Here is a 24,936-nt window from a genome sequence, read left to right on the forward strand (position 1 = left end):
AGGGCCTTGTGCCTTACACTGGTCACTTATCGTACCCCTGCTTCCTTTTAAGAGGTCCTTGGGCCAGTGGCTTAACCTCCTCAAACCTCAGTCTCTCTCTTTTTTTTTTAAACCTCAGTCTCTTATTTGTAAAATGGCAATCCCAGCATCTCCATCATGGGAAGACAGTGAGGATTAAAGGAGATAATGTGTGGACTTCCCCACCCAGAGGACATCTCAATAGATGTAAGTTATTGTCTGGTTGGGGCAGCAGGCTGGCTCCCCAGTGACTGCTGGGGATGGGCACAGGGGGCTGTGAACAATGTTCTGTGGACTTGAGGTGAGGGGTCTCAATGCGATGGGAGGACAGGGGCGGGAGGACAGGGCGTGTGTGTTAGGAGCTTGCCTTCCCAAAGAGGCCAGGTGATGGAGGGGTGGCAGGGTGCAGGGCGGAGGGTCAGACCCCTCTCATTTTGACATCTGAGGATGCAGTTTGACCACCACTGCCCCTCCCAGCTCCATGAAGAATTGCATTGATATTCTCCACACTCTCACTTTTTTAGGGTCACTGTTAGGTCCAGGAAGCCTTGGTGTGTGTGTGGTCGGGGCAGGGCCCTCTTTACGTGTAGCTATTATGTAACATGGTTCTGGGGGACCCTCCAGTGAAAACAGCTACCTCCTTGGCACTGCCAGTCTGATCTCACTTGCTGGTCAGCTCTTAAGAACCTGCCCCCTGTGCCCCAACCAATAGCTATGGCTGGAAGTGCCGAGGGTTGGAGACAGAGGGCCAGGTCAAGGGAGAAATATTTGAAGGACACTTGTGTTTGGGGTCAGGAGTCACAACCATTCGGGAGTTAGGCTGAAGCAGACAGTGGTTATATAGAGCCTCTAGTATTATTCCAAGGCAGAGGGACAGACCCAAGTATGCTGCACTCATTAGGAACGGGAATCCCTGCTGGGTGGTGGCTGCAGATGCAGGATGGCAGGGTGGTGGTGGTGGCTGTAGCCTGGCAGTTGTGGTGATGACGGAGATCGGTGGGGACAATCATGTGGCCGTCACAGTAGCAATGGGGAGGATTGTGGGTGTGGTAGCGATGGCAGTGGTGCCAGTGTCATGGTGATGATGGCTTTGGTAGAGGTGGCTGTGATGGTGACAGTCGTGGTGATGGTGATGGTCCCAGCAAAGGAACATCCTGATCACAGCCACACTATCTACAGCATGGTCCTGCCAAGGTGTCACGTTACAGAAGAATACTTTGCATCAAATAACTAGCACTCTGGAACATCAGCTCAACGAGGGCCATTCACTGCTGTAGCTAGCACCTCCAACAGGGTATGGCACACAGGAGGTGCTCAATGAAAATGCGCCGAATGAGTACAAAGAGATCAAGTCTCTCCTCGGGATGAACACTGTTTTACCCCATTTGTTCTTCACCGTGCTCATTCAAGATCTTTCTAAAGAGATTCCCACGTGAGAGATGAGGACACTTGAGTCTGAGAGCAATGACATAACCCACCTAAAACACGAGGGGGTGAGTGATGCAGGCAGAGAGAGTGTTGCGGGCACTTTCAGCCAGGCCTCTTTGACTCTCCGTCCAGTGCTCTCTCCCCCAGCACTTTGCAGTCGCTCTCCCTGCCATCTCTCAGCATTACATCGTGGTCTTGCGCTCAGGCTTAATCATAGAAATACTTCTAATAATAGTAACAATTGCTGTTTGTAATTGTTCGAGTAAGGCTTAAATGATCAAGACCATGGAAATTATTAATAACCCAGGCCCCGCCATGGTAGTGTGGGTCATATTAAATCGTGTTGAGATGGATAACCTTGGCAATAATAGTAACCGGGATCATAAATTAATAACAGGAGTATTTAAATTAATGCCACACTGTCGATACCCTTGGTAGTAAGCAGCTCAATGCTGCTGCTGCTGTTAGTAGTAACGTTGGCCCTTCTTGCCTTCCATGAATGCAGTGCAGAGGAGGGGCAGGGCTGTAAAAGCTGCTGGAGGAGACAGTTTAGAGATGGGCCCTGTCTGGCAGAGGTATTCCTCAGGGATTTCTGAAGAAGGGCTAGCTGCCTGGCCTTGGAGGTGTGGATCATCCACACTCATGCTCAAGGACAGGGTGATGTGCACCTGCTTTTTCTGAGGCTATCCTGTGGACTTTGTTGGATACACAGGACATTCACAGGGCAGAATGAATAAATTCGTTTCAGCTGATCCAGGGGAATCACCTACCAACTGCTTAGATGCTCAGTTCACAAGTGCACTTGATCTTCCCCCTCTTCCTGTAACGTGGGAGGGCAGTATTATTTTTTTCTAAGTCAGAACTGAGGTCCACACAGGGCCAAGATCAGGGTGTGGGAATAGGCTTTGTAGACTTGCCCTTTGTAGACTTGTAGGCTCTCTGTTCCCTGGCCTCCTTGCCGGGGGATCAGGAAAAGGTAGGGACAGTCAGGGAGTAGACATTGAGGTGGGGTGCTTCCCACCAAAAGACTGGTGGTACTTTCCCTGGGTGGCCAAGGGCCTGTGATTGGCACCTGCTATGGTTTCTAGGGCGTGGTGCATGTGGTCCTGGGGGATGCTTACATAGGACACGGTACATGGATGTGAGTCCATCCAACCACGTTTCCTTTTATCCCCTTCTACAGACCTTTATTGAACACCTACTGTGTGCCAGGCATTCAGAGAAGAAATCACAGTCCCTGCCTGCAGGGAGCTCCTAAACCAATGGAAATACTCACAGTCTAGTAAAGGCTATATTGTTGAGGATATATCTGTGTTTGGGTATGGACATGTGTGTTCATGAATGTGTGTGCACTTGTGTGAGAGACTGTACATGTGAGGTGACTGCACATGTGCATGTGAATGTGTGTTTGAATGTTATGACCACATGTGCAATGAGTGTGCATATGCGCATGAGTATGTAGGTGATGTGTAGAGCACACAGATTTACATGAGTGCACAAGGGTGGTGTGAACACAGGTAGCACATAAGCACATATACATGTAAGCTTGAGAGTGTGTGTATTCCTGCGTCTTATGTGCACACCTGTTACCCCCATTCAAACCCATCTTTTGGGAATTCAAATAATATCAGGATGGACTCCACTTTAAAGTCGCTTCTGCAAATTCTCGGGGTCAGGCCACCTGCTACTTCTCCCCTCCTCTTCCCCTAGGCCTTTGCACTGGGAGAGCGAAGAGTCGGGGATGGACCAGGGATGAAGGGCGGGGCGGGCAGTGGACATTCCTGCTGATAACGGCGAAAAAGGTTGAAGCTGGAGGCGGAGGCAGATGGGTAAGTGAGTGAACCCTGCGGGGGGGCTGCCGCCGAGAGGAACGGGAGCCGCAGAGGGGACGCCCTGGTCCCCGAGCCCACAGCACCCGGGAGCGACGCGCACTAGCGCAGCCCGGGCACTGGGTACCGGGGCGGAGTCGGGAGAGGCTCCAAGCGCCCGGGCGCGGAGAAGCGGCGGCGGGGAGCGCGGGCGCGCAGCTCCCCGCAAGCCCTCCCTTCCCCTCCTCTCCCCTCCCGGAGGCTGCGGGGCGGGCGGGCGCGGTTCCGGGGGTGGGCGGGCTGGGCGGGGAGGAGGCGGGGCCGCCGCACTGGCTTCTCCCAGCCCCTCCCGCCCTCGGCCAGAGCGAGCGGAGCCTCGGCGAGCTCTGGGGGGCGGGCGCTGGAGCGCAGCGCAGCGCAGCCCTATCCGTCCGCGGAGCGGACTCCACTGGAAGCGGAGCGCAGCCACCCGAGGCGGGCGGTGGGGGCAGGTGCCGCCGGCTGCGCCATGGACGGGCCGCGCCTGCTGCTGCTGCTGCTGCTCCTGGGGGTGAGTGCTGGCCGGAGGGCAGCCCGCGCCCTCTTCCTGGACTGGAACCCCAATGGGTTCAGGTTTTCCCCGAGGGAAAACAGAGCAGAGCGTCGGGGTCCCAGATGCTGGGGGTGGATGGCGGGAGAGGAGCTCCGCTGCCCGGATCCACGGAGGAGCGTCTAGGGTTCTCGGAGCGCAGGGGCGACCCCGAGACCAAGGGCAGGGACGCGGGAGAGGGGTGCACGGATGCGGGTCCTCAGGCATCGCGGAGGGTGCGCATGGAGGAGCTGAGAGGGGGTCTCTCAGATGCCTGGGTTCTTCTGAAGAAGGCGTTTGGATGCTGGGATCTCGAGGCGACTTTCCCCCAAAACATCTTGATCTCTGGAGGGTCGTGGGACGGAACCCAGGCTGAAAGGAAGAGGAATGGGATGGGGATTACAGATAAGAGGGGCGAGTGAGGCTGGGGCGGAGAACCGGGGACCAGGAGGTAGAACAATGGGGGAGGTCGGAGGGACCAGAGGCAGAGGGGACCGGGCATCGGACAATGAGGGCCAGCCAGACAATGGGGGGGAGGGGCGCGGGAGGGAAGCTCCAGGGAGCGGGGGTCGCTGAAGAGGGCAGTGGGTTGGGGAGGGCAGAAAAAGGACGACGGCGAGGGAGAGAGAGGGATGCCAGCAAAATGAAAGAGGACGGAGGAGGGCGCGCGGACCCCGAAGTGCCCGGGGACCCGCCTGCCCGCCGAGGGACAGCGGGACGAGTGGACGGAGCGGAGGCACGGACGTTTCCCGCGCCTGCCGCGCGCCCTTTCTCGCGGCCTCGCCCAGCCTGGGAACTGCAGCTCGGGATCCGAGGCCGGGAAGGGAGCGCCCACTTCGCCGGGGCGGACCCGCTGCCCGCTTCCCCCGCCACCCGCGGGCCCCTCCGGCCGCTGCTTCTCGCTGTGGGAAGCAGCGCCAGGGACCGGAACGGATGGAGCGGGCGTCGCGCGACCGGGTCTGGCCGCAGCCGAGTCTCCGGGTGCGGAGCGCGGGGACTCGCGAGGCTGGGAAGGTCCCGGCGGCGCGCGGCCGGGGGTCGCGGCAGCCCAGGCGGCCCGCAGGGGGCGCTGAGAGGCGGGCGTTGTGCCCTCGGCTGCGGCGGGCGCGCCCCGACCCCGCGGTAAGTTCAGCGGCGGGAGCGCCGCGCCCGCAGTTCGCTGGGCTCGAGCGCCGGGGCGGGTGGGGACTGCGTGCGCGCCCCGCCCAGCTCTCGGTGGGAGACGCTGGGCACCCCCGGGACGGAGGCGCTCGGACGCCGCGGATTCCGACTGCGCGGAGGACTGCGGGTCCTCTCCACCATCTAAGTCCGTGCAGTAGTCCCAAGACATTCAGGAGATGTGACCGGTGTGGGCCCAGGCCCGGAACGCCCCACGGAGCTTGGCAACGGAAGAGGTGGCCTCACTCTCCCTGCCTTCTTCATTTCTCATCTGAGCGTTGCACCCCAAGCCCCCATCTTACAGGAGGGAAGACTGAGGCTCTGAAAGTTTAGACGACTTGGCCAAGATCTCACAAGCAAGTTAAACCAGAGTGCTAGCCAGGCCGCCCCCACCTGATTCCCTGCGGGGTACTCCCCACACCTCGCAGCGGGGCGCGGGGCAGCCCCACGTCCCAGCGGGGTGCAAGGGCCGCGTTTCTCCGCCGTGGGGGCTTGACACCATCCCCAGAGTCAGGCGGGCGGTGGAATGTGGGGGCTGGGGTGGGCGGAGACCGTCTCCGGGCGCCGGTCCGGTCCTCGAAGCTTGACCCCCCCGGAGCTGTCGGTACCTGTGGCTTCTCCGGAGACTTGGGAGAGACTTCAGGCGCGTTTGCTGACTAACGCGGCGGGGTAGCGGTGCTTCTTAACCCGGGAGGTGGGACTCGTGCGGCGCGGGCGTGGGCTCGGGACCGGGCTGGGGAGAGCGTCCCCCCCACACCGCGGTAGGGAAGAGGCGGGGAAAGAAGGGAGCCGGGCGCAGAGGTCCTGGGGTCTCGGGGGGTGGCCCCGCGCAGGCCGCGCGCAGCCCCTGCGGCTCTCGCCGCCGCCGCGCGCGGGGCTGCTGTCTGCGGGCTGGCGCTGCGCACCGCGGCGGTCCGAGCTGCTTCCTGGGCCGCGGCGATAGTGCTGAAACCAGAGCGCGTCCCGGCGGCTCGGCTGGCGGGCCGCGCCGGTAATGGAGGCACTTTGTCATTCAGACGTCTGTAACCGGAGCCGCCGGGCTGGCTAATGCGCCTAATAGGGATGCAACGAGGGCAGCAAATGGGAGGACAGGAGCTGTGGGGCGGGGGAGGCGGCTCCGGGATGGAAGGGGTCCCCACCTCCCTGTGCCAGCCGGGGCCCATTCACGCGCCTAGATCCCCCCCCCCCCCCCGGGGAGGAGGTGGGGAAGGGGTGCGGAGTGGGGAGGTGGGAATAATAAAATTGGCCGAGTGCCTACTATGTGCCACGCGCTGCCCTGGGTCATTTCTCTTGTGTCATTTAATCCTTATAAGATCCCCGCAGAGTAAATCTAGTTATTCCTATTTTACAGTTGAGGGAGTCCAACCTCCCAGACTTTTCGGGCATGAGCCCCCCAGTCCGTACGTGGTGGGGCCCTTGTTGGAACGCAGGATGCTTGGCTTGGAGTTTACTCTGTCCGCGGTGTGCCAGGCTCAGCAGCACCCCCCCCCCCCACTCCTGACCACCCCCAGCCTCCTAAACCGCGGAGGGACACGAGGCCCTTAACCATCACTAGCCCTGACTATTAGATCTGTGTCCTGTGTCACTGGAGCCACAAATTTGGAACTGAGCCCCTTCCCTCCACTTATAGTCCCCAGGCCCTTATCAAAATCTTCATGCAGCCGCGTCCTTGGGTAATTAACTCATCTCCTACCCCAAATTCAACTGCTATCTAAAGAAGTGGAGCGCATATGCCAGTGTCTCCCCGGATTGGCATTGACCTCAAAAGACCCCCCCACAAATTTGAAAACTCTCCCACCCCATGGTTGCGGCTACTGGCTCCATTCACCTAAGGACCCCCTTTGCTGAAACTGTTGTGAATGATTAGGGCTCATCACACTGAAGCATTCATATGGTTTCAAATTCTCTCAACTCTTTTGGTGTGTTTTCCATTTTGTCCAATTTTGAAACAATTTTAAGGTTTTTAATAGTCAATTCACCTAAAGGTGATTTCATCTTAGTTTTTTGAAAGCCTCAAAGTGGCAAAAAGATTGCAAACATTCTCAAAAACGGGATGAAGTCATTCCATCGAATTGGAAATGAATAGGTTGTAACAAATGTTCATTTCAGGCACATTGGTTTATCACTTGGCAAGCTGATCATTTTGAGGCAATAAGCCTGAATCTGTGTCATCCCTCCTTGCTCCCAAGATTGCCCCCACCCTGGACCAACAGGATGTGACAGAGTCCAGGCTTCGAGCCACTTAGCAGAATTGCTTCTGTGAGCCTCAGTTTCCCCAGTTGTCAGAGAGGAGGTGATGGCATCCCTCAGCATCTTGGCTTCTGGAGTAGCTGTGTGGAATGATGTCTCCTCTTCCTTATGGGACTTCCCACGGGGGTCATGGACCATGTCTCATGGAAAACTCTTAGTTCAATCTGGGTAAATAGTTGTTAACTAGTAACTAGTTGTTAATTAATTAGTTAACTACAGGGAAAGCAATTTCCATTCTCCTTTGGCCCTCTTCAGATTCTTTCTGGTGGATCTTTCTTCATGCCTATCCTGCTCCCTCCTCTTATGTGGTTTCTTCTTTGGGCATGACTGCAACTCTCCCCTCACACTGCCTCCCGCCTAGGCTCCATAGCTCAGCCTGAGACAAAACACTTCTTCGATAACTAACATTTATTGAACTCCTACTATATGCCGGACAGACTTGCATCAATTATTTCATGCAATTTTCAGGGCAACCCTGAGCAGTAAATATTATCAACCCAATGCTTTAGGTGGGAAAAATGCATGCTTAGAGAGCCTGAGAATTGCCCCAAAGTAGCAGACTGTTAGGTAGCAGATCTGGGGTGTTTAGAAATAGGACACATAAAACAAGCACAGGAAACACATGGTTACTAATTACGTGGCCTGGAGTCCAAATGCAAGATTTGGGAGAAGAGAGAGGACCACGGGGGAAGGGGGTGGGAGGGGGGGAGCAGAGCAGGCTTTGAGGGAGAGGGACATGCACAGACCACTCAAATGCCATGGACAGACCCCCTCAGCTTTCTGCTAACCTCCAGCAACTGGAACCTAGCCAAAAAGCCACAAAAGAGGCAAGAAAGACCTTGGGAAAGATAAAAGAGGGATCCCGAAGTGTATAAACACCTTCTTTATTTGATGCCTACAGCAATCCCACGGGGCAGGTATTATCACCATTGCCTAAAGATGAAGAGACTGAGGTGCAGAGAAATTCCAGCCTGTCCCAGATCACCCAGCCCTAAGCGATGAGCCAGGATTCAGAGTAATGGAGGAAGACAGTATAGCTCATGCTTTTTACTCAGAGAATTGCCTCCTCCTGGTTCAGATCCCACCTACAATCACATTTGACATCTTCCCACCCAGGCTAATGACATAGTTTCTGTAGATTAAATTTGATGTAATAATTTAGGATGGGAGGGGAAGGGCTGCTCAGATCACGCCTTGGTAGCAGTGAAAACTGACAACTCATATTTTGACAGGAAGGAGGGAGACAGAAACACTTAAAAAAAAAAAAAAGGCTGACAGAAGAACTCAGAGACAAAAGTGTGGTAATTTGGGATAAAGAACACAGGGCTTCACTGCACTGCAGCCCAGTACGATTACTGGTGTAAATACTGAGTCCCTGAATCATGGGGAAACCATGAAGGTATGTTCTGGAATCAGGAGGGTGCAGCCACAGTTAGGTGATCAGAGCAGCAAATCCTCAATTCCTGGGAAATTCAGCTATTCAGAAAGTCTCCCCCTGTCCCCTGTGCCACTCCCCAGCCTGGAGTTCTAGTAAATTGAGGTCATATTGTATTTTCATGTTCTTAAATTTCATAAATATACATGTTGGGTATATATGGGCAGCAGATCTGGGGTGTTTTACATATATATATATAAATATGTATATATATATATATATAGCCTCCTGATCTGGGAGGCATGGGGGCCACAGGATCACTTCCTTGAAGAAATGACAGTGAAGCATGAGCCCTCAAGGATGAAAAGAAATCCAAACAGACTCTTCTGGAATCTCGCTCTCCCTCATAGTAGAAAGCCTGCATCTGGGACCATGCCCCTGCCCCGGCCCCCGTCTTGGCTTCTGGTCTGCAGATGTTCCCAGACCTGTGTTCCTACCACCTGGGAGGAGATGGTGGCAAATACCCAAGGACCCCACTGTTATGCTGCCTGCACCCTCCCTGATGGTCTCTTGACGACCACAAACTGCCTCCTAGACTGATCCAACCTGTCCATCCCCTTCTTTCTGCCAAACCCTGGTTAGACCTCAGGAGATTTTAAAGGACTAGAGGGAAAGGGAGTATTTTTGGTTATGATTTTGCCAACGTGGAAGCAGAGTGTCCAAAATGACCTTTAACACTCCCCTTTGGTCCCATGACCCCATACTTCCTCTTGCATCAAATAGGAGCTGCATGGTCTGAAGCCAGGGAAACAAGCTTTGGAGTTTTATTAGAAGAATTTTTTTTTTTTAAGGAATAGAAACATAAAACAAGCGGCCAGAACTCGCCCCCCCCCCCCCGCCTCCCCCCACCTCCACCCCCCAGGGAATCTGGTGCTAAATCCTTCCATCCATGAGCAAAGAGCAAAGATGCCTCGGTGGCAGGAATCTGACTCCCCTTTCCCCTGGTTCCAGCACTGTTCCCACTGGCTGCATGGGGGCAGGGAGAGGGGAAGACTGGTGGCTGGAATTCAAGCCCTAGTGGAGCAGGGCTGCTGAGGGTGAGAGCAGCCGCTTTTTCATCGTCACTAACAGGCATCCCTTTTTCCTTGCTTGGTGCCAAATTCTTGCCAATCGGCTGGTTCTTTGCTCTGGCCCTGAGTGGTCTCTGTGTCCATGGATGAGGAGAGGTGAAGACTCAGAGAGGGAAAGCAGAGCAGGTCAGAGCTCCAGTTCAGAGTCAGGATTCGAACCCAAGACTCCACTCCTCTGCCTTCTGTTTTTGAGTACAGACACCTCCCCCTTTTTTTTTTTTTTAAGATTTTTATTTATTTTAGATAGAGTGAGAGAGAGAGAGCATGAGCAGGGGTGGGGGCAGAAGGAGAGGGAGAAGCAGGCTCCCTCCCAGGATCCTGCAGGGGTGATCCCAAGACCCCGGGACCCTGACCTGAGCTGAAGGCAGATACACAAGCAGCCAAGCCACCGAGGCACCCCAAGACACTTCCCATTTAATGTTTAGTATGTGGAATGGTAGAATTAAGGACCCGGAGGAGGGCCTGCTAGCCTTTGTTAGAAAAAGCTTCCCTCTGTGTAGACAGAGCCCTGCTGGTGTTCAGCTTGGGAAGCAGCATTTGGGCTAGAGTTTAGCTTCCAGTTGCCTCCTTAGCTGGCAGCCCTGTGCAAGCTGGAACCTGTTCTGGCCAAAGGATCCCAGCTGGGTCCCAGGCCGTGTCTTCCCCATGTGGTGTATCCTCAGGATTCCAGGAGTTGCCATAACCCCAAGATGAACTCTGTAGAAAGTCAGCATCCGGGGCTCTGACCTCACACCCAGGCAGCCTGCAGAGGCGCCCTGTTCCCCACTGCCTTTTTTTGCCGCCAACTTTGATGTGCCTAATGCCTCCGTGGTGAGCTCATCCCCGCCCAGGTGGTTCCAATAGAAGGCTTTGGGGCGGGGGGGGGGGGGGGGGGGGGGGGGGGGGGGGGGGTTTGATCTCTTGGAAGATATCCCCTCTCGCTTCTCTTGCCAGTCTGACCTTCTGATGTCCCCTCCGCCCAGGTGTCCCTTGGAGGTGCCAAGGAGGCATGTCCCACTGGCCTGTACACCCACAGTGGCGAGTGCTGCAAAGCCTGCAATCTGGGTGAGGGGGTGGCCCAGCCTTGCGGAGCCAACCAGACCGTGTGTGAGCCCTGCCTGGACAGTGAGTACTGGGTGGTGGTCTGGGGAGGGGTGGGGAGGTGCATGCCCGCTAGAAGCCTGACAAGGGCTCTGCCTCCTGGCAGGGTCTCCAGCTCACCTCTCTGTGGGCACCCGAATGGGTCCGACCCAGTATAGGAGGTGAGAAGGAAAGCTGAGCATGGCTGAGGGAAGTATGCAGAGGAAGGAGGGGGACCTCACCATGAGGGATCCCAAGGGGGTACCCCTGCCCAGCCCCCAGGTGGAGAGGCCTGGTAGAAGAATGTGGCCTGGAGGGAGGAGGAGCTGATGCTAAGACCAGCTAAAAATATCATCTGCACTATAAAATCAATGACTGCTACTTACCCTCAGTGCGTCTGGGGGAGGGGAGGAGATTCAAATCCTGGCTGCCCTGGAAACTGACCTTGGGGGATCCTGGGAAGGCTTGGTCAACTGTTCCCCAGCTCTGATCAAGGAAGCAGAGCTTTCCAGAGGTAGCAGGAGTGGGGCTGGAACACTCTGAGGCAGTCCTCACTGTGGGGTGGTGCCAGGTAGGAGGGGAGAGGGCTGCTGTGGCCTGTCTTGCCTGGGATGTCTTCAGAAGGGGAGAGAACCCTACCTTCCAGGGCTGTTGCTAAGGGATTCAGAACGGTGGGTCTGGGGTCTGAATTCTTGTGCTTTTAACCCAGCCTGGATGCCTCTAGCCTCAGTACTGGGCAGTGTACTGAGCCCAGTGCTCAGCACCCCCGGGGCTCAGTGCTCTTTTCCTGCCCAGAAACCTTTCCTTCCTGTCTAGAGTCGCAACCTGCCTTCTACCTGGCACTTGCCAGGCACCTGGAGGGCTGGTGGGAACCATACCAGATTCTTCTTTAATCATGACAGGAGCAAGGTATAGGAACTGGGAACTTTTTTGTTTGTTTTTAATATATATTTATTTATTTTTGAGAGAGAGAGAGAGAGAGAGAGAGAGAGAGAGGGTGAGAATACAGGGGAGAAGAGTAGAAGGGTGAGGCAGAGAGAGAATCCTAAGCAGACTCCTGGCTGAGCACAGAGTCCAATGTGGGGCTCGATCCCATGACTCCAAGATCATTATCTGAGCCAAAACCAAGAATCAGATGCTTTAACTGACTGAGCCACCCAGGGGCCCCAGGAACTGGGATCTCTGAACCCATTTGCCTAGTCTGACCTGTGGATTCCTCTCTATCACCCACACACACACAGCCTATCTACCAGGCAACCCCAACTCCTTGGTGTCCCCAAACGCACAGTTTTCCTCTCTCCATGCCTGTGGATCCTGTAACTCCATCCCGTAGCAGAGAAATGCCTGGGCCTAGATGGGGAGGCTAGACATCCTGTAATGCCTTTGCCACCTTGCCATCTGGCCACCTGCCCTGGCCTAACTGGGTTTCCATCCTAGGGCAGGGTTGGCCAACCATCGGCTATGCTGGATCCTCCCGAGTTTGCCTCTTGTTTCCTAGACTCCTCCCCAAGTCCTCTTCGCCCTGGACCCTAAGTCTCCCAGGATAGGAACTTACTTCCTTCTGTCAAAGCAAGAGGTGGGGTAGAGGAGCCTGGGAGAGGCTGGCATCTCTAGCATCTCCAGGGAAAGGGAGACAGGAGCTGGAGACCAGCTAGGAGGTGGTGGCAGGAGTCCTCCCTCCCATTTGCTCCCTCTGTTCCCCTCCCCCTGCCTCCAGCTGCGTTAACAGGCTGCCTTTATAAGCTCACTTTATGGGATGGAGACCCCAGCGGACTTTCCCTCTATCCTCAAAACGTTTCCATAAGGAAACCCATTAAGCTCCTGCCTTCATTCTCTGCCAAAAAAGACCACATTTTTCCCACCTCCTAAAACTGTCTCCGAGGAGTTTTCTTACTAATTTTCTGTATTTTCCCAGGGGCAGCGCCCCCCTCTCCACTCTCTCCCCCTCTGGTGTGACTAAACCCACCCCCCTGCCACATGCTAACCAGATAGGATCCTCTTGTTTGTATATGCTGGACATCCTGCCTTGGCTGTTTAGGTTTGGAAGTCCTTTCTGCACACCGTATCCCTGCTACTGAAGCTCACCAGGCTTGCCATCGTCCACCCCAGAGGCTCAACTTTTGTTAGGAACCCTGCAGGGTGTCTAGTGCTTTATGGGAGAATTTCATTTCTTCCTCGCCATAACCCTGTGAATGGAGATATTATTCTCTATTTTACAGAGAAAGAAAAAAGCTCAAAGAGGTTAAGTAAAACACTCAAAGTCACACAGTTAAGAAGTTCTAGAAGCGGGTTTTGGGTCCAGGTCAGCCCCATCCCTGGGAGGAGAGACAGAGGGGTTCGTTTTTCCACCAGAACTGACTCGAAACTGATCTCCTTCCAGGCCCTTCCCTGTCTTGTCTTCTCTTCTCTCTTGGTTGCTTCCCCTTTCATTTCTCTCTGCATTTCTTTCTTTACATCTGCTTCCCCCCCACCCCCCACACACGCCCCCCAAAGATAACGACTTGGTGCTCCATCTGGCCTCTGGATTCCTTTTGAGAGGGTTGAGATCAGAACCCAGGGCAGGCCTCAATTTCCCTCCAGTGGGATCCTAGTCTTTACTTCTGCTTCCACATTCTGAACGCTCCCTCCTTCCCTGGTCCCTAGTTCCTAAATCCTGCTCTTTCTGCAGTTGGAGCAAGGATTCATCCTCTTGGCTTCAGACTGGCACAGAGTTTTGCACTGGGTGGCTAGGAATGAAGAAGATTTGGCTCTGTGCCTTCCCCCGCCTTGCACATGGAGGAGAGGACCCTGGCATCCCCTGGCTGTTCCTCCCCTTATTAGATTAGACCTCACATCCCTTAAGAGAGCATGAGTCAAGAGTGAGCTCGGAAATCTCCCCTTTGTGCCACTGGGAAGGGCAGAAGACTATACAGGCAAGTCCTTCTTGCTTTCCAGCCCTCCTGCTGTTGCCTCGTGGGAAGTCCATCCCCACCCTCGAGAGCCAAGCCCTTAAGCGGCGTGGGGTAGCGCCATGGGTGGGACATTCTGCGGTCTAGCCTTGGTCAAGGCCACACCTGAGCCCCCACCCGCGGAGAGGACAAGAAGGACAGCAGAGGAGGGAGGAGGCTCCCTGGTGAAGGCCCGCCCTGCCTGGGTTGGGTTCACAGCCCAGCTCTGGCCCGCGGGGAGGGCCGGGTGGGAACCACGCTCAGATTATTCCTTAATCATGCTGGGAACAAGGGGACAGGGCTGGGAACTCGCTAAGGGACTCTGCTGAGAAATGCACGCGGCTGCAGCTGGGTTAGCCCCGGGTGAAGCCTCCCCGTCAGGGCTTCCAGGCCTGGGCCCCCTTCGTCCTTCCCCCTGGGTTGGAGCCAGGGGGATCCTGGGGATCCCGAGAGAGGAGGCAAGTAGGGTGCCCGACGTCCCGGTACCCAGAGGGCGGGCGAACAGACACCACCCCTCTCCCCGACTGCCCCCGTCCCCCTTGTCCATCTGCCCTCAGGCGTGACCTTCTCGGACGTGGTGAGCGCCACCGAGCCGTGCAAGCCGTGCACCGAGTGCGTGGGGCTGCAGAGCATGTCCGCGCCGTGCGTGGAGGCGGACGACGCCGTGTGCCGCTGCGCCTACGGCTACTACCAGGACGAGACGACGGGCCGCTGCGAGGCGTGCCGCGTGTGCGAGGCGGGCTCGGGGCTCGTGTTCTCGTGCCAGGACAGGCAAAACACCGTGTGCGAGGAGTGTCCCGACGGCACGTACTCCGACGAGGCCAACCACGTGGACCCGTGCCTGCCCTGCACCGTGTGCGAGGACACCGAGCGCCAGCTGCGCGAGTGCACGCGCTGGGCCGACGCCGAGTGCGAGGGTGAGCGCGCGGGGCGGGGTCCCCGGGGGCGGGAGGGCCGGGCGGGCCGGGCGGCGGGGGTGCCTCTGAGCCTGCACCCGCCACCCTCCCGGAAACCCCAGGCCCCAGGGACCCCTCTCAGGGTGCCCTCCCGTGGGTGTTTGGAGAGCCCCCATCCTCCTGCGGGGCCGCAGCTACCACGCTCCAACTCCGTTTCCAGACCTTTCTTCGTCTGTGGCTGCCAGCTAGGGATTGGCTGGGCCGCAGATCAGCACCTCACAGGTGGCCACCGCGGACAGGCACAGTGCAGGACATGTCTGATCCTTGAACGAGCTCCCTGGACTGGAGAAAGGGGCTTGAGGACTCTCAAGAGTTGGGGCCCTTTGGCTCTGAGGCTGTGTCTAGGTCCACAGTGCCTTGGAGCTCTGGGACCTGGGATGGAACTTGCCCTGTCACTATCTGAGTGATACTGGGGGGGGGGGGGGGTGTCACTCTTGTCTCTGGACCCTCGTTTCCTCATTGGTCATACAGTTTTCAGGGGTGTCTTGGGTTAGGCAAGGTAGCTGGCCCCCTTGTGATATCAACTTATGATATCTGGGGGAGGGGTCAACAGTTGTGCTTACCGGTTAGCCAAGATGAGGTTGGACTCAGGGAATTCTAAGGAGGTGGTGGGGACAGAGGAAGAAGGGCAACAGCAGGCCCAGGGCTCAGGAGCCCAAGGATGAGACAGGGTGCACATGGAGGGCTGTCAGCCCCAGGTGGGTAGGAACTGGGTGCACTCCCATTAGCCAGGCTTGGGGCCCCAAGGAGTGCACCCAGTTCCTGGGATGGGGGGAGGAAGCCCGATGACCAGCCAGAGCAGAACTGTTTTATTTTCTGGTTGGTGACATCCGTCTGCAGGGAGGCAAGTAGGCTTTTCTATTGCAGGGAGAGGTTGACAGTGCCTTTACTTGGGTCCATCACCCTGGGGCTGGGCACCTAGTTATAGCTACTTCCCTTCAGGACCCATCCCGCAGGATGCCCTCACTCTGAAGCACCAGTACTTCCTTCGGGAGCCCCCTCAGTTTGAAGGAAAGAGACAACCTTTGCCCCGGTCTGATGAAGTAGAAGTTGCCCCAGCATTTGGTTCCCAGGAGCTCCCCCATGCTGGTGGAGGCAGCACAGCCTAGGCCTTCAGTCATTCACCAATCAGATGGGGGAGGCAGATCGCCGGCCATGGGGAGCATGCCTTCCTTCCACATCCCATGATCCCTGGCTCAGGGAGCTCAGGGTGGAGGGTGGGTAAACTGGGCTGAGGCCAGGATGTGTGTGTGTGTGTGTGTGTGTGTGTGTGTGTGTGTGTGTGTGTGTGAAGCTTCCTGGTTGGGGGTCAGGGGAGAGGAGCGGGGCCCAGAGCCTAGTGGTTCCAGTGGCGATTGCTCTAGGCCAGGAGACAGGCAAGTGGCGTCAGGCACAGGGCAGAGCAGGGAGGGAGTTTTAGCAGCTGGCAGGAGGCAGATGGGCAGCACAGTTCATGAGCAAGTCTGGACCAGCCAGTGGGGGGACTTAGTCCCGGGTGCGGTTAGAGCAAAGAAAGGTGGTGGCGGGGGAGGGGTGGGCCCTGCCTTTTGAGGCGTTCACAGATTCCTCACAGATACCACCCTACTTTCCCAGCCATCCCGAAGGAAGAGGGTACCCCTGAGGGCTGTGTTTATCTCCTCTTCTGTTCTCTGCTCTAGCCTCTGAAGGGTTAAATGGCAGCTCTGAATAGAGGGAACACTTCAGGAAATGGACTTGGATGGTGGTTTGGTTGCCCCCCCCCCCCTCCTTCCAGGGTATTGTACTTTCTTGCATATACATTTCAGGTGTCAACATGGTGACTCACTCAGCCTTGGGGCAGAAGGATACCCCCCTCCACCCCTCACCCCAGTGAAATTTGGGTTTAGGAGTAACCTGGTCCCTCTTTCCACACGCAAGTCTGACAGCTCCCATTCCGGAAATGGCTGTCAGAACTCACCAAGGGCTTAGGGGGTTGGAATGCTGGTGGACATGGCCACATCTGGATCTCATCCTGCTGTGCCCCTCCCCTCCTAACCTCACCCCAAGGGGGATTGGAGAGATGAGGAGAAAGTGCCCTAGACAGCCCTGTCTTCAGCCTGGTCTGTCCCTTAATGCCCATTGTCAACCTTTCCCCTTTGAGATTTCTGGAATCTCTGTGGTGGCCTAATTCACCAACATCCCTAACAAACCTTCAGCCTCTGGGGTGGGGGCCGCCCTAGCCAGCTCTATCTCAGCCTCCAGGCGCAGACTGCCCCACCAGCTTGCCTGGTCCCCTCACAGGGCAGGAGAAGAAGACCCTTCAAGTCCAATACCCTGCCTGGGGCTGCCAAAAGACAGAGCTGTGTTTCCTCCACTCCTTTCCCTACCCCTAGGACTGAGCTGGGGGAGGGGAAGATGGGGCAACAGATGGCAGTCCCCTCCCTAGCACCAGTCAGATGGATTCCAGATCCACATCTGGGGGCCTAACCCCTCAGAAGGTGCTGAAAATGGGGGCCTTTGAACCATCCTCATCTCAAGCTGAGAAGGCCCAAGAGACCAGTGGGCAGCTTCTACTCCACTTGGGTGGGCAAACTGGAGGTGGGGTGGGGCGGAGCTAGGGAGCAAAGTGCCTCCCCTTCACCCCATTGGCATGTCCTGTCTGTTTTCCTTCCCTGCCCCAGGCGTGGGAAGTGAGGACAGATGGGGTAGGCAACTTCGCCCAGACAGGTACCCCCAGGTCATCTGGAGCCCACAGCCCCTGGCACTGCCCCTGGCTGGGTGGCTGAATGGAAATTCCCACCCACTAGTGCCAGGAGGTGCCAGGTCCCCTGTTAGGGAGGCTGGCAGTGCCCACTGAGATGAAAGGGCCTAGGTGGGTGGCAAGACATAGTCCCTCCTGCCTCTCCCCAGCCCAGGCAGCGGGCAGTACCTTCTTTGTAGGTCTTCTCCCCACCAGCAGTCTGCTTTCTGCCAGGGAGGGTTTGGGCTACCCAACACTGTCTTCTCTGGGTGGCAAAATCAGATGGTTTGGTTTGGGGGGCCACACGGGGCAGGAAGCAGATGCTAGCAACTGCCTACAGACTGGCTGAGGGAAGCCAGCCAGCTGGGCACCCCCTACTCTGTCCAGGCTGAGAGCTAGGACATCACAAACCAGAAGGGAGGCTGAATGCCACTTCCTAGGGAGATAGTTTGCAGGGAAGTAGCTCTCTGTCTAGACCTGGGTACCCTCACCCTTCCCTAGGACCGGGATGACTGGGGCCATTGGGACAAACTGGGATGAGGGAAGTTACAATATTTCCCCAGATTGATTCCTGCTAGAGGTCCCCTGGTGCCCACTCTCTCTTCTTTGTGTGTTTACCTCCATGCCAGGCTTCTGGGTACCCAGGGAGGCAGAATAGTTTCCTAGGATCACAGCTGCACCCCAGATCCAAGGGAGCTTAGAGACCATCTCTCTAGCATCCCCATTCTGTAGATGGGGAATTGAGGTCTTGAGAGGCAAAGGGACTGGTCCAGGGTCACATAGTAAGCCAGTGATAGCGCCGAAGAGGACCCAGGCCCTTGTTCTTCTCCACCATCATGATTCATACACCCAATCCCAGCCCTCACCCCTGTGTGTAATGGCTGGGCACTCTCACACCTGGAGCGGGGCAGGGAGTGGAGAAGAAGGTGCTGGAGCCGGTCAGAAGTGAAAGGGCAGGGCTGGGGGCTGGGGAGCAGGCCCTCACTCCTATAGCTTCTTCCCACAGAGATCCCTGGCCGTTGGATTACCCGGTCCACACCCTCAGAGGACTCGGACAGCACCGTCCCCAGCACGGAGAAGCCAGAGCTACCTCCAGATCAAGAAATCATAGCCAGCACCATGGCAGATGTGGTGACCACAGTGATGGGCAGCTCTCAGCCTGTAGTGACCCGAGGCACCGCTGACAACCTCATCCCTGTCTACTGCTCCATCCTGGCCGCCGTGGTTGTGGGCTTAGTGGCCTACATTGCCTTCAAGAGGTGAGAGGTGGGGGTGGGGGGCAGGGGACAGAGAGCAGGGTCTTTGCTCCCAAGGAGGACTTTACTGTGACGGTGACCTGAAAATTCACACTTTAAATTCTGCCCCAAACCACGCTCGTCCTCACCACCAGCTGCCCCATGCCAGGGTGTGGCAGGTCAGCAGGAGGCAGGCAAGAGGATGGTCCCTGTCCTACTCTGGCATCAGCACCATCCCGCTCCCATGCTGTGCCCCTCCCTGGCTCGCCACCCCCAACTGCACACCAAGCTTTCTTTACCAGCCACCTGTGCCCTCAACCCCTAAATCCCATTTACCCACAGTTACCTATGTGTGCATCTGTCTCTTCCTTCCCGTGTTACATGTGGGATGTTGTGGCACTCACATCCAGAAATTCAGGATGTGCAAGAACTTCTAGAAAGTGTTTTATTTTATTTATTTATTTATTTATTTATTTATTTATTTATTTATTTATCTTTTAAAGATTGTACTTCTTTATTTGAGAGAGTTTGTGCAGGCGTGAGCATGAGCATGAGCTGGAGGAAGAGCAGAGGGGGAGGGAGAGAGAGAGAGAATCTCAGGCAGCCTCCCTGATGAGTGTGGAGCCCAATGAGGGGCTCAGTCTCACGACCCTGAGATCATGACCTGAGCCGAAATCAAGAGTCGGACACTCCACCAACTGCACCACCCAGGCACCCCTGGAAAGTGTTTTATTTTTTTAAAGATTTTTTTTTGTTTACTCACGAGAGACACACAGAGAGAGGCAGAGACACAGGCAGAGGGAGAAGCAGGTGGCCTGTGGGGAACCTGATGCGGGACTCCATCCCAGGACCCCGGGATCACAACCTGATCTAAAGGCAGACGCTCAATCACTGAGCCACCCAGGCACCCCCTGGAAAGTGTTTTAAATGTTTAAGTGCATTTTCCATTCTTTAAAAGAATATCATCAAAGTAATATATGCTTGTTTGGGTAAATGCAAACAAGACCAACGTCTTGTAAAGCAAAAAGTAAAAGCTCTCTTTTATCTCCCCAAATCCTACCTCCCTTCTCATCAGAATCTTTTTGGAATGAATCCTTTCTAGCCATTTTCTGTGCATTTCTAAACACATATACATAAAACTTTTTATAGGTATGTGTAAACACACAGGGTATTTTTTTTTTTTTAAAGCATCAATGGGATCACACTATCCATACTCTGTAACTTACTTTTTCACTTAATCTCCCTTGGGAGAGCTTTCCTCGGGACATATGGATTATCTGATTGTTTGTAACCACTCACTCAGCATATGGATGGATGCTAATTTATTTGAACAGTCTTCTATTGAGGCACCTTTGATTTGTTTTCATTTTTTTCTTATTGCCAATAATAGCAGAGGAAATCCTTGTGTATATCCCTGCACACATGTGGGAGTAGTTTAGCAGAGTAGATTGGGAAAAATGGAATTCCTGGGAAATCATTTGACGCACCATTCATTCCGTGAACATACATTGAACGTGTGCAGCGGTCACGGAGGCCTGAGAGCCCTTCTGCCCTCGAGGTGCTTTCAGTACGGGCCAGCGGCGGGGCCAATATGGAGAGAAAGAAGAACGGTGGGTACCTCGGTAGGGGGCTGTGATGGGGTACCTCCCGTGGCCCCAGCCCCCACACACCAGAGCACAGATCCCATGGGCTCCTGGCCAGTAGGGCCCCTCGCACCCTCTGAGACCCGGCCTGTCCTCTGGCTTCAGGTGGAACAGCTGCAAGCAGAACAAGCAAGGAGCCAACAGCCGGCCCGTGAACCAGACGCCTCCGCCGGAGGGAGAAAAGCTCCACAGTGACAGTGGCATCTCTGTGGACAGCCAGAGCCTGCATGACCAGCAGCCCCACACACAGACGGCCGCAGGCCAGGGTGAGCAGTGAGGCTGGGCTAGGGGACTGAGGTAGGGAGAAAAGGAGTGATGAGGGTTAGACTGTAGGAGGGACTGCCAGAGGGGCTGGCTGACAGGGGAGAGGGCCTCTGTGGTGTAGGAGGGGAGAAGCAGGAGGAGCGAATGGGTAGAAGAGGGCTTTCCAGCAGGGCATCCAGACTCATCAAGCTAATTGTCCCCCCTAGGGCTAATTACTCCCCAAAGTGGCTGCAATTAGCCTCCCGCCCTGGACTTCTGGGGAACAAGTAGTTAATTACGGACCCTAATTAGTAGCCCAGAGCCCAGCTCCAGGACACTTGCTGTGGTCTGGGCCTAAGTCCCGTGGCTCCTCTCTTGACTGATTGTGCAGAGGCGGGGCTGGGGTTAGGTGGTGGGGATGGGGTTGAAGTTGTGGGTGATAGGGGATGTGAGTCAGCACCCCCAGGCCCCTCCCCTATCCAGGCACAGCCCTGCCCCCTATCCAGGACCTCATCTGGGCAATCCCTCTGCCTCTAGGCCCTCAGGGGTTCCCCACACTGGGAGGAGAGATGCTTCAGCCCTTACTGGGTCCTACCCAGGCCCCCAGGCCCACTGTAGGGCAAAGGGGGTCTGGAGCATCACCCCTGACTCCCCCTGGGTTCTTGGCAGCCCTCAAGGGGGACGGAGGTCTCTACAGCAGCCTGCCACCAGCCAAGCGGGAGGAGGTAGAGAAACTGCTCAATGGCTCTGCGGGGGACACCTGGCGGCACCTGGCAGGTGAGCTGGGCTACCAGCCTGAGCACATAGACTCCTTCACCCACGAGGCCTGCCCAGCCCGAGCCCTGCTTGCCAGCTGGGCCGCCCAGGACAGCGCGACGCTCGACGCCCTCCTGGCTGCTCTGCGCCGCATCCAGCGAGCCGACATCGTGGAGAGCCTGTGTAGCGAGTCCACGGCCACGTCTCCGGTGTGAGCTGCCCCAGAGCCCCTGCCCTGCCCCCACATTCCGACGACGACTGATGCTCCAGCCAGCCCCCACGGGCCAGCGTCAGAGCTGAGCTTCTCTGGGCAGGGCCACAGAGCCCTGGGCCCCTACGCCACAGCCCTGTCCCCGCTCCTGTGTGGCCCCATCGCTTCTGATCACTCTCTCCAGCACCAGAAGTGCCCCCGCCACCTCTCCCACCCTGCCCCCAACCATCACATCTCAAATCTTCTGCTCTCTTCTCCCCACACTGCTGGGTGGGCCAGCCCCTCCCACCTCCACAGGTGTCAGGTCTGGGGGGCTGACACCAAGGCTGGTGTTGGGGGCAAGGACAAAGCCCCAGAGACTCAAAGGGAGAGACTGAGGAAACCAGAGCCACAGGCTCTACACTGTGAACCTGGGGAATGAGGGACCATCATTGTGGCCTACATCCTCCTTCAGCCCCCTCATCCTCCTCTCTGGGCCAAAATGAAGATGATAAGAGGCTTATCAGAGTTGGAAGGGGGTTCTGATCCACCCCCCCCTTGTTTTACATATAGACAGGCCCAGAGAGAGGGAGTGACTGGCCCAAAGCCACCCAGCAATGGGGAAGACATATGTGGGCTGGCCCCCCACTCTCTGAATTAGGGGAGGCAGGCCTCAGGTTTGCTTGAGGGCAGGGGGCAGGGGTTGGGGGGGCAGGCAACCCTCTGGGAAGTGTCTCAAAGCCAAATCTAGCCTGTCCTCTAGCATCTCCAGGCCCCGTCCAACCCCTGTGGAGATGGGGATGCTTCACCCAAGGCCTGGTCCATTGATCCATCATGGTCAGTGATGGATTTGATTGAGCATGGTTTAGGGTTTGTGGAAAGGGGTCCCTTTGCCAATTCTGCTCAGGCACATCAGTGTGGCATCCATGGTGTGGCCCAGACTACAGGTGCCTTCCATCCCGGCACAGACCCAGAGCCAACACAAGACAGTATCTTCTCCTAGAGCCAGCCCGTGGGGTCAGGGAATAAGGACCCCTGATCTGCAGCAAACAGACACACACACACACACACACACACACACACACACACACACACACACGTTGAGAAATCTGCTTTTCTACACGAGTTCTTTCTCTTGGGCTGGGACCGGATCCTGCCCAGGGCAGCTGCCAGAGAAGCACTGAAGGGATTTGAACTCAGCTTGCCCTCTTCCCTCGCCCCTGGTTTGGCGGGCCAAGGACGGCTGAGGCTTGAGCTGGCGTCTGGAGTCCAAGGGCCTGCACGTGGAGGAATGCTCCCCCCAGTCCTTCCTTTTCCTGCAAGCGCGGGTTTGGCTGGACTCCGGAGGTTGCAGTGGAGAGAAGCGGACCAGCGTGGGAATGCGGCAAGAAGGACCTGAGGGAGTCTGCGGCCCGCAGAGGCGCCCCTCCCAACTGTAGCGGACCCCGCGGAGGACTGTTGCTTCCCTAGCTTGGTGCCAGAAAGGGGCGGTGAAGTCTCATGAAGTCCCTCCTGGCCTGTTCTGTTTTGCTTGACGTTGGAATGAGTGTGGCGCCCCTCTATTTAGCATGAACGAACCCAGCCCCAAGCAGGGTGTGTGGTGACAGCCACCGCCTCCCCTTTGCCCAGGGTTCTCCCAACTCCGTGTAAGGGACTGGGAACCTTGTAAGTAAATGGCATTTCCATGACCTCGATCTGATGGGTCTGACAGCGAGGAGGAAACTCACCTGCTGGCCCCTCCCCTGTGCACCTGGAACCTGGAGAGTGGGACAGAATCTGAGTGTATTTATTGTCCTCCGCAGCAGGTGGGGAAGGGGCTGGGGTACCGCAAGTAGGTTTTAGCATGTGTTTGGTTCTGGGACCCCTCCCGCCTCCCTCTGGGCCAAGATGAAACCCTTTGGCAACCCCCCAGCTGGGGGCTGTGAGCTCCAGACCCCCTGTCACCTCCCCCTTGCATCCTGTGTAATCATTTCTTGGGCCTTCCTAAAACCTACACATAAAACATAAATGATGAGCATTATAATAGCAAAGAAAGAAAAGCAGTGCAAAGAGATTTTTCTGGAAACGTACGTGATTGGAGCCAGTGTGGGGGCAGAGGAGGGTTTTGTGTGGAGGGGACCCAGGTATAATTTCTAACTTGGTGAATTCCTGTCCTATTGTCCCCGCCCCACAAAATGGGGGGTTTTTCACAGAAATCGAGCAAATCCACATGTGTAGCCATGGAGTTAATTGAAGTGGGATAGGGAAGGAGTGGGGGCCTTCTGCCCCCAGATTTTGGAGAGGGAAAGTGAAAATGACCACGCAGGAAGCTGGCCAGCTGTGAACTTGACCAGATGTCAGAAGTGAAACTGACCACAGGGGAGCCAGAGGTTTGCCTCTTTGCCAGGGGAGGGCCGGGTCACAACCCCGCAGCTTGCAGCCACCCACATGGCCTGGGAGACACACACTCACACCCACACACATGCACAGACCCAGGGTCTGGCTCCAGATGGCCTGGCAGGAGCCTGGCTGCTTGGCCTTCAGTGAGGCAGGCCCCTCCCTGGCGGCTCTCTGGGGCAGGTCCCAACCCCGGCTCCTGGCAGCCTGGCTCTGAGCCCTGCCTGGCCCAGGAGCAGCAGGGTTCCCGGCCCCAGGCCTAAGGCCCCCACTCAGCCTCTGCTGATCACTTGGCCAGGTCTTCTGGTGGGGCTGAATCGTAGATGCCGGGGAAGGCCATGGGAGGCTTGCTTTTCCCAGAAAGAACAGCAAACAAATCTTCCTAGTTTCAGAATCATGGCAGGGGCCAGCAGGATCCCAGCCAAGGGTTAGGCATGGGGTGAAAGCAGAGGGCTGCCTTCTATCCTCACCCCCCAACCCCGCCATGTCTGGGAGGGCTATAAGGAGTGTAAGTGGAGGGTTATGATTCAGAGTAGGTAAGAGAAATGATCATGGATAACCCCCAGGGTGATGGGGGAGACAATCTCTGTCCTGAGGGTGCCGCCTGTCTTCTGGAGAAAACACAGCCCCTGACTTTGGGTACCTCTTATCTGATGAGGGAGGCACAATTCCTCCCCTAAGAGAGCCCCCATTCTGATAGGGAAGAGCCAGATGCTGCCTGTGGGAATTAGGGAGACCCACTCCAGCAATCCTGAGGGGGAAACAGCAGACGGGCCGTGTGTGGCATGCAGTGCCATGCTAGGGGTGAGAGGGGCACCCCAGCCCAGGCCCACCCTCACCAGGGGGTAGTGAAGACAGGTCAGAAAAAGGAATCTGAGCCCTTATTGATGAGTCAACAGGCTGAGGGAGGAGAGTATTCCTGGCAGAGGACATAGCTCAGCAAAGGCCCCAAAGAGAGAGACCAGAGTACCCAGGGGTCTGGAGAGGCTTTTGTGCCTGGAGCCCAGGGAGAGCAGAGGGTCAGCGGGGCCAGATGCAGACAGGCTCACAAAGAGACAGGCTAAGGGTCTGGACTATGTTCTGAGAACACGGGGGGGCCACGGAGGGGTTTTAAGCGG

At 56.4% G+C, this 24,936-nt stretch overlaps 1 protein-coding gene across 1 annotated transcript; it reads left to right on the forward strand.

The window, feature by feature from the left end:
• Positions 1-1,001: 1,001 nt before the first annotated feature.
• On the forward strand, positions 1,002-23,481 carry NGFR (nerve growth factor receptor). The gene is made up of 7 exons (XM_025996283.2): positions 1,002-1,096; positions 3,516-3,804; positions 10,698-10,839; positions 14,279-14,638; positions 18,382-18,634; positions 20,359-20,519; positions 21,166-23,481. The coding sequence occupies exons 1-7, from the start codon at positions 1,002-1,004 to the stop codon at positions 21,465-21,467; spliced, it is 1,602 nt and encodes a 533-aa protein (XP_025852068.2). The 3' UTR covers positions 21,468-23,481.
• The last annotated feature ends 1,455 nt before the right edge of the window (positions 23,482-24,936 follow it).

Source organism: Vulpes vulpes, chromosome 2 (genome assembly GCF_048418805.1).
Source record: "Vulpes vulpes isolate BD-2025 chromosome 2, VulVul3, whole genome shotgun sequence".
Classification (NCBI taxonomy): Eukaryota; Metazoa; Chordata; class Mammalia; order Carnivora; family Canidae; genus Vulpes; species Vulpes vulpes.

Excerpts from the sequence above, each read along its gene's own strand:
- NGFR (XM_025996283.2), top strand. The coding sequence starts at position 1,002 with ATGACGGAGATCGGTGGGGACAATCATGTGGCCGTCACAGTAGCAATG. Across the intron at positions 18,635-20,358 it reads GCCTACATTGCCTTCAAGAG|GTGGAACAGCTGCAAGCAGA; the intron begins GTGAGAGGTGGG and ends CTCTGGCTTCAG. Across the intron at positions 20,520-21,165 it reads ACAGACGGCCGCAGGCCAGG|CCCTCAAGGGGGACGGAGGT; the intron begins GTGAGCAGTGAG and ends GGTTCTTGGCAG.